The sequence below is a fragment of the Antechinus flavipes genome, chromosome 1 (assembly GCF_016432865.1).
Source record: "Antechinus flavipes isolate AdamAnt ecotype Samford, QLD, Australia chromosome 1, AdamAnt_v2, whole genome shotgun sequence".
Taxonomy (NCBI): Eukaryota; Metazoa; Chordata; class Mammalia; order Dasyuromorphia; family Dasyuridae; genus Antechinus; species Antechinus flavipes.
This window is the reverse complement of record NC_067398.1, coordinates 653,005,571-653,014,860: the sequence shown is the minus strand read 5'-3', so window position 1 is coordinate 653,014,860 and position 9,290 is coordinate 653,005,571. Positions and strand designations below refer to the sequence as shown.

General features: G+C 41.0%; 1 protein-coding gene across 2 annotated transcripts in view; it reads left to right on the top strand.

Annotated features, from left to right (window-relative positions):
* The first annotated feature begins 225 nt into the window (after nt 1–225).
* OLFM2 (olfactomedin 2) overlaps nt 226–9,290 on the top strand; it is a 55,035-nt gene continuing 45,970 nt past the window's right edge. The window contains exon 1 of one of the 2 annotated variants that reach the window (XM_051971470.1): nt 226–340. In XM_051971470.1, the coding sequence (XP_051827430.1) occupies nt 272–340 (69 nt within the window). In that variant the 5' untranslated portion in view covers nt 226–271. The remainder of the gene's footprint in view (nt 341–9,290) is intronic. The other variant, XM_051971471.1, reaches the window with a different exon arrangement.

Genomic DNA, 9,290 nt, shown 5'->3' with positions numbered 1-9,290 from the left:
AGAGAGACACAAAGAGGGGGAGACAGAGACAGAGACAGACAGAGACAGGGACACAAATTGGGGTGGGGTGCAGGCTTGGGACAGAAATCCCGACTCCGGGGAGGTCCCCGGAGGGGAGGGAAGCAGAGGTGGTCCCAGCGTGGCCCGGACGGTCCGGGGTGATGGTCTCTGAGCCCGAAAGGAGGCGCCACTAACGTAGGGCAAAGGGGCGGGGCCGGGATTAGCTGGGGGTGCTTGGGGACCAAGGGGACCGGGGGCTGGACACCTGGCCATGCTGCTGCTCGCGGCGGCGCCGCCGCTGCTACTGATCCTGCTGCTGTGCCGAGGCCGCGCCGGACAGGTAAGGGGGAACCCCTGGAAGCGGCCCAGGGGCGTAAGGGTCTGGGGACACAGCGCTTTCTGTCCGATTGGGGAGGGGCGCCGTGGGGTGGGAAGCTTCCGGCCTCGCCTGTTCCCAGTCCACAATACACACCCTCCCAGTGCCCCCATCCCTTCCCAGCAAGGTGTGACCCGAAGGCCAGAATCTGGGGGGAAACTTTAAGGTGACCAAGGGTAGGAGAGGATGACTGGGGGCTTCGTCTACAGCGCCCCCCACCCCAGGGTCCGGACTCTGGAAAAGGGGCGGGGGCTCACGTGTCAGCGTGAGTGACTGTGACTGTGCGTGGGTGAGTGTGTGAGAGAGGCCGTCAGCTGTGTCTCCATGCCTGCCTGCCTTCGCTCACACCCCTCGGGCTCACACACACACATGCAAACACTCGCATACCGGCCTAAACTCCGGCACCCTCTGAAGACGGACACTCTCCCAGGCCTCATGGAGCGACACCCTAGCACCTACACAAGAGAAACCACCCACATTTCTATAGACTTTAACATTTACAAATTTCTTACATTCTTTCCTTCGAGTCTCATAACAACCCTTTGAAGTAGGTCTTATTAGCCCCATTTTATAGATGAGCACACTGAGGCTCTTCCACATTAACTGCAAGTACCCATAGTCACAAAGATAACAAGTAAGTGAAGCACTCCTGAATTCAAGTCTGGCTTTCATACCGCATCCATCAGATCTTTGTTAATCACCTAAATTGTGCATAACACTCTGCTAATGCTGGGAGAAACAGAAAGTTTAGGTACAACACCCTTCTCTAATATGAAATTCACAGTCTAATAGGGATAAAGCAGATCATCACTATAATACATATTAATTGCTAATAAGTGCAGGGGAAAAAGTCCATGTGAGGGCTATGTAAGGACTAAGAGGTGAAATCATTAATGATAGGCAACATCAGGAAGGATTTTCTGGAAGAAGTGACCTTTGAATCAAATTTTGAAGACTGGGTAGGAATTTAACAGTTGGGGAGGAGAGGTCATTCCAGGAATAGGAAACAGTGAGAGACAATGACAAGGAACAGATGTGGTCCTATTTGGCTGAATCAGAGTACTCTACAGTACTCAGAAGAGAATCACATGAAATAAGACTGGTCAGGAAAAGTGTATCTAGATTTGGATGCCATGTTAGAGAATTTGAACTTTGCTCAGCAATTGGGATCAGAGCTATGACTAGCTCATTAGAGAAATTAAGACCTAAGAAAGGCTAAACTGTTAGTCTTACAACTATGTGAAAGATGGAATAGAATGGAGAGTCAGAAAAAGCTGTTTGGATACTGTTGCACTTGTCTAGGTGAGCAAAAATGAGGGCCTGGATTAGGAAGGCAGCAGTAGGAATGGGAGCAGAAATGATATGGAAGTGCAATCAACTGGGTTTGAAAAGTAAAAGAGAAAGAAGAGTAAAAGGAAACTTCAGGGTTAGGTAAATGAAAGCCCAAGGGAACATTGATATCAAGAACAGATAGTGAAATCCAGGGGGTAGGGAGAAGAGGTTTGGGGAAAGGATAATCAGATCAGTTTAAGACACTTTGAGTTTGAAATGCTAGAAGGACAGGGAAGTGGAGATTCCCTTTCATAGGTTGCAGATGTGGGTCTGGAGTTCAAAAAATAAATCAGAGGTGGACATAAATGAATTTGAGTTATCTTCATAGAGGTGTGCTACTTGAAGTCATGGGAATTAATGGATGGGATTCTGAAGGGGGGGAAATCTGGGCAGGGTGAAGCAGGGCAGTGGGATGGAGGAGGAGGAAGGGAAGTTATCTTCATAGAGGTGTGCTACTTGAAGTCATGGGAATTAATGGATGGGATTCTGAAGGGGGGGAAATCTGGGCAGGGTGAAGCAGGGCAGTGGGATGGAGGAGGAGGAAGGGGTGGATTTAAAAGAGAATCCTAAGTTGAAAATACCTACCTTAAGGTACTAGGAAGAGCAAGGGAACCTTTTTTTTTTTTTGTACAAATGTACTCCCACACACATTCTCACCATTACACATCCATCCATCCATCTACAGACACCTCCTACACAAACTCACACTCAAATATACACATCTACAGAAGCCCAGTCTCACATAGCAGCAAATTTCCCACTCATGGTCCCACAGTGCCTCAGGTGGGGAGTGAGGAAGGGAGGGAAGAAGATTCTTTAGGGAGACAGGGTTACCGATCTATAAGGACTTCATGAGTCAGCCTTCTGGACCATAGATTCATAAATTTAGAACTGGAAAAGATGCTAAAGATTATCTCATTCAATTCCATCATTTTACAGATGGAGAAACTGAATTTTAAAAGTTTAATGACTTGTCAAAAGTAGTGTACTACAGAGTCGAGTCAAACTTAGCTCATCTAACCAAATTTAATTCTCATTTCACCAAATTTTGTGGGGTGCCTTCCCTCAGTTTCACCAGTAGATCCTTCGATTACCTCTGTCTCCTAGAGCTCCTTAGAGAGATGTAATGGAGGAGCCTTAGGATTTCATCTTCATGGTCATAAATAATGAATGTTGAATTCCACAACTTCTGGAAATCTCCACCTGCCTGTATTGATGGTGCTATTTTTTATATTTTTATAAATATGAGTAAACATGATGCTTTCTTTCCTTAGGGCTTTTTTTCAGTCCTGCTGGTTGTTATGGCCTTGGGGTACTGTAGAGCCCCACAGAAAGGGATTTGGAGGGGAGAATCCCAGAATGGTAGTCATCCCTTTTGATGATTGGGGGGAAGAAACAAGAGACTAGAAAGAAATTGACAGAGGGATACAACAACAAAAATTACCCTAAAAAATGACCCCAGGAGCCAAGCCGAGGCTACTAATCTGTATTCCTAGGAGCCTTGCTGCCCCTCCCAAATCCCACCTCAGGCTTTCATCCTTACAAATGAAGAAGGTACCTCCTCCAGACTTCTGGGGTGGTCTCTGCTCCCTTGTTCCCTCTTCCTCCTACTCCAGGTCTGCTTCAGTGCTGAAATCCTAGACTCTAGAGGAACAGCACAGACTGATTCCTCAGTGATTTGTGAGATGGAGGAAGTATGTTTTGGGGGTGGAAAAGAATCTCTATTTGAGGCTCAGAGAGAGGGAGAAAGCTGGTGGAAGATAGAAAGGGATCAATTTGGGTAGATGTGAGGTCCCTGAAGGAGAAAACAAGGGTCAGTGATAGCCAACACAGGAACAGTAATTAGTGAGCTACTAAATGCACCCAGAGGATGTATTTATGACTACAGCCACAAGGTGTCACTCCCCAACCACAGAAAATCTCCCCCTCTCATCCCCAATATCAATTTTCTGTCTCTGTGGTTTCTGGCCCTTGACTTTCAAGGTCACCAGCCCCCAAATTTGGGTCTCTCTTGCTGAAGTATAGCTAGAGCTCTTGTGACAACATATAGTCTCATTGGATGGGGAAAGTGCTGGATTTGCACTGAAAGAGGGTTTGAAGTGATTCTGTATCTCCACCATTATTTTATTCTTCTTTCTTCCATATGCCGTAGGTATATGTGCTTAGTGAAAATCTCTTGAGAAAGAGAGGAAGAATCAATGAGAAAGAAAGAGAGACAAACAAGAAATAGAGAGAAGAGAGAGATAAGAAATAGATTATGAGGAATAGGACTTACATGATGTCAGCTACAAGCCTGGTTACTATAAAGGCATTTTCTTTCTTACTGAATGACCCACCACCCCCTTCCTTTTCTCTCCTCTCTACTTTCCTTGTATAGAAACATTAAGAAGGATCTTAAGTTAAAGTATGATTTCGTTTTGCATAGGTGGAAGATGTGTATGACCCTAGAGGAGTCCCTTATCTAAACAGTAACATCAGATATTTGAGAATGGAGACATTCTATTTGGGCATGAATTCAGAGAAGACTTCATGGAAAAGGTGATACCTGAATTAGATATTTAAAGAAGAAAATAATTTCCACACATGGAGAAGTTGGGAAAGACCATTTAAGGCATGGAAGAACAATATGAGCAAAATCCTTTAAGTAGGAAACAATAGGAAAAGGTCAGGCAGAAGAGAATAGAAAAAAATCAAGGATGGAAATATCCCTCTTTGGCTGGAATATAGAATATGTTGTACAGCAGGAAACACCTCAATTTGTAGGGTAGTTCATCCAGACTAGAACGACACACACAAGGCCAGGTGGCAACAAGATACAGGGGAAAGAGCTTTGGGTAACCAGAAGATCAGGACTAAAATCTCACCTCTGATAATTATTACCTGTGTGACTTTGTGTGACTAAAAATCACAGTTAATGATTTTTCATGTGTTTACTTTTAATAGCTAGAGAACACAGTTACTTCAAAGCAAAAGAAATAACAATAAACCAATTCTCCTATAAACTCTGGGTGTGTTCACAAATATACTATACAAATATTGTTTTATAATATTATACATATCATATATTATTTTTATATAATATTATACATAATAGAGCGAGTGACATGTAAGAAATAGATATGGTCGACAGCTGAGCACCAGCCTCAAGTCAGGAGGATCTGAGTTCAAATCTGGTCTCAGATACTTGACACTTCCAAACTGTGTGACCCTAAGCAAGTCACTTAACTCCACCAAAAAAAAAAAAAAAAAAGAAATAGGTATAAACAGAATATATGCATGGAGGGGGAAATCATGACTCTTGATGGTGTGGGTCTGCTAGTGTCTTCTGGTGATATCATCACACTGTTTCTGAGTGAATCCTAGTCACTTCTATTTTCTAGTGAACATATATATTTTTCCAGAAGATCTGTTTCTGCCAGATGCTGCTCAGTAGGACTCTGCTAGTTGCAACTCTGCTTGTCCCTAGTTTCTGCTAACTGATGGCAAACACAAATGCTTTCCGCTCCTTACTCCAGCTAAAGTCTTTGACTATAGTGCTTTCTTTCTCTTCCTCATAAGAAGAGTGGGCTCTGCCATGCTCTTTTAATCGAAAGGCCCAAGACTTTGAACAGCTCTTTTAGAAAAATAGCCACTACCATACATTGTCATACAGTCAGCAAACTGGGTTGGAAGTGTGTGTACATTCCTGACTAGAAGGTCTTGCATCTCCAACGAGGGTTCTTTCAAGGACCAAACAAGGATCTCCAACAAGGATCACAGATCAGAGGAACTTCTGGCTGTCTTCCAAGTGTCCTCAAATGTGATGGAACTGACTGAACTTTTTAATTCTTTGGTTTACCTCTAGAGTCCAAACTAATATATATATATATATTTCTTTTTTCACATATATTTATATGACCATCAAAGCAGTTTCAGTTTTGGAGTCCTCATTCCCCAGTGAAAATTTTTCAAATCATATAGGAATACTGAAGTGTCCTTAATACAAAATCACACACACAAGTTAATGTTTCATGTAATAGTGTACCATATACTATGTGTCATATATACACATATGTATATATATACACAGAGATAGATGTATGAATATGTATATGTATGTGTATGATAGTCCAAACATCTGCCAGAGTTCCTCCTCTCTCCCCACATTTTAACAGTGATTAGTTTTCCCTAAAGTTTGGTAATATATTCCCAAGACTTGATTGGCTTCTATCTCTCTTAATACAGTTTCCTGACCAACTAAAGCACAAAAAATCTCACCCTAGAGGAGCCAGACCCTCCTTGGTAGATGTCTGAAGATCATATGAGTCATCACACCTTGCCCAGTTGACCAACAAATTTTCATATGGAGATGGTGGGGAGGTAGCTCTATAGAAGTTAAATGCTACTGAACAAAGTAGCATTTGTTTGCATATCTTTACTATCTTAGAAATAAGTAAACTTTTTTTTTTGTTAACTGTTAGATAACTTATGAGTGCCTCATTTCATTCCCAGAATCAAAATTAAACTAACAGAAGTGCCAATGTCAGGTCCACTGTTAAAATATAGTAACCAAATATAGATCACATGCAGAAACAGCATATGCTTATTAGCAATACTCCATATATAAATTTTTTATTTCAACAGTACATGAAAAATATTATATATCAATGTAACATATCAATAGACTATAGTATAATAGTAACAATATCCTATTGCAAAATATGTATCACATACAGCACACAATAACCCAAATTGCAATACAAAAGGTAGAGAATGCACTTATGATTTCATTGGTACAGGGAACTCCCAGATGAAGAAACTTCCTCTACTCATACAGGTCAACACATTCTCTGCAAATTATAGTATGGGAGAACTATCTAGAGCACTGAGTGACTTCCTCAGGTCACACTTCCACTATGTGGAAGAAGGTTATGAACCCAGATTTTCCTGGCTTTGGGGCCAGCTCTCAGCCATTATACCACCTTGATTCTCAGTTAGTTATACACAAAGCATGCATCATAGACACTCCATCAATGAGTTTCATCTGGCTACATAAGTAATTGCTTCTCCCATTTCTCTGAAGCATCGTAATTAGGTTTGGTCACTGGCCAAATAGGTCTGGCACTTTTCCTATGATGTCCTGAGCTTTTAGATGTCCCAGAGCAGTCAAAAGCATCCGGAGACTTGTTAATCTATAGTCCCACTGTTACACTTGTTGATGTTGATGGTTGAAAGGTGCTGCCTTTAAGTTCAACCCAACCCCATTCTCTGAAGAGTCAAATAGCCATGGAGCCAAGATAAACTCAAGTAGGGTTCCTTGACCCTTTGGGTGGGTACCAAGTCTCAATTCCTTCCATGTCTGAAACATCTTATGAATTATTATCTAGCCCTTTTCTCTGTCTTTCTGTAATTGGTAAGCAGACTTTTCTCAGAAACCTTTTATCTGTGTCCATTAATTCTTTTCACCTTTTCCCCAAGAAATTAACTAATTGTGCAATAGGCAATAGAATAGTTGCAAAACATTGTAATCTAGGACCTCCTCCATTCTCAGGGGTTATTCTTTAACCCCTACCATATGGTAGGATATGATGGGTTTCCATCAATTCAGTATCTTCTGTACTGCCTACATACCAAGGTTTCTTAGTGGGACTCCCTTGAAGGTCTTGGCAATGAACTTTGATGAACTTGATTACTAGGCAATGGTGTATTTCCATCTAAGATTTTCTGAATTAAGCTCATAGACAAATGGTAGAGGCCTCTTTTAGCTGATCTCTCAGTTAAGAAATATACTGCTTGGGAGCCTTTGCATAATCTCCATCGAATGAGACTCCAGAACACTAGAAATCTCTAGGTACAATTCTTGCTCAAGCATTAGGAACTTTGGTGTAAATGCTTTGGCCCCATTCCTAGTAATATTTTGTGTGTGTGTGTGTGTGTGTGTGTGTAATTTCATGAAGCCCTTTGCTATAATTACAAAGAGAAAGAAAAGATTGGTTCAGTGATTCACATGTACTAATGGACCTTTCTGATGAAAGTCCCCTAAGCCCTCAGGAACACTTCTGTTTGACTGCAACCCAGATCTCTGGACATCATAAATAGCTTATATCTTTTCTCCCAGTTACACTAAAGCTTCAGTGTCCCAAGGCCATCAGTTCAGAACAATCACATGCACCTCTGTCTTCCCTGACAGATATATTCAACTAATAGCTGGCTAATGATGCTACCTGTATCTCACAACAGTTTCCAACTTGGTGCGGTTCAGAATGAAGAACTATGAAGTATTGTCTATCCACACTTGAACTTTAGCACCATATCTATGATCTTTGAATTTCTCAGTGACATCCCACTTCAGAGCTGAGAATTCCAATTTGAGTATAGGATAACAAGTCTCATTGTCACTATGTCCTCGGCTGGCAAAGGCCATTAGTTTCTGATAACAGTCACTCTTTTGGTTTAGAACTATTCTTAATTCTGCCATTCTAGCATCTAGTTGCTGAACAAAGGACTTTTTTGGGTCTGCATAGGTTAATGGTGATGCATGTATAAGGCAGCAGGCCATATCTTTAAAAATTTATACATATTTGACAACCTAACAATTTCAGAAGAATTTCAAAGAGTTCAAAAGAAACTGACCTTCCATGCCCTTCTGTTAATAGTTCTCTTCAATCACATAATCATTGAATGGCAATAGCAGAATGGTGCTTTATAAATTTGTAATAACAACCACCAAATCTTAGAAAAGCCCTTAAATCTCAAAGATTTTTTTGAATGTGGCCAATTGAGGATCACTTTTATCTTCTCTAGTTGAGTGTGAATCCCTAGTTGAGACACTGTGACCCACATACTGAAGCTCAGCAACACTAGTATTTTGCAATGGTAGTTACTAGTAGAATGTAAGAGACAGATGAGAGAGGAAAAGAGAGGGAGAGGGAGAGAGAAGAGTGGTAGCCTGAGTATTATAGTTTGGAAGATTATAGTAGTGATGGGAAAACATAGAAGAGTAGAATGGGATACCCTTGCCAGTAACTATGGTAGTATTACCATGATTATGAACCCAGAATTGGGATGGGAAACAGAAAGTATACATTGGTTTGCTAAGTGATTGGTAAGAAAATGACTAGGAAATATAATGAAGTCAAGTTGATAATAGTGGGTCAGACCCAGCACCATCTGTGAGTACAGTAGTCTAGTCTGCTCACACACTATTAAGCATTACAGTTCATTCAATGACAAACTTTATATGCCCATTATAATTTTAGGCTATCTAAGAAAATCTTTAAAAAGATGGCAGTGATCTATTTGCAGTCTACTTCTGTGATCGATCATCAGGAACTTTTGAATGATTAACAGTTGGGGCAATTTTCAGGAAAAAAAGATTGAGTAGGATCTCCCTAATTGCAACTGTGAGTAGTCACTTCATATTTCCCCAAATCTTTTATATCTCCCTTCAATGTTTATTTAATGTCCTTATTTCTATATTCAGAGATAACTCCTCAAATCAAAAGTCTTCTTCAAATTTTAAATCTACTGTTTCACTATGCTTTTCTTTAATTTTGGCTTCCATGTTCTGAAATCTTTTAAAGTTTTATTCAGCAAGTAAATA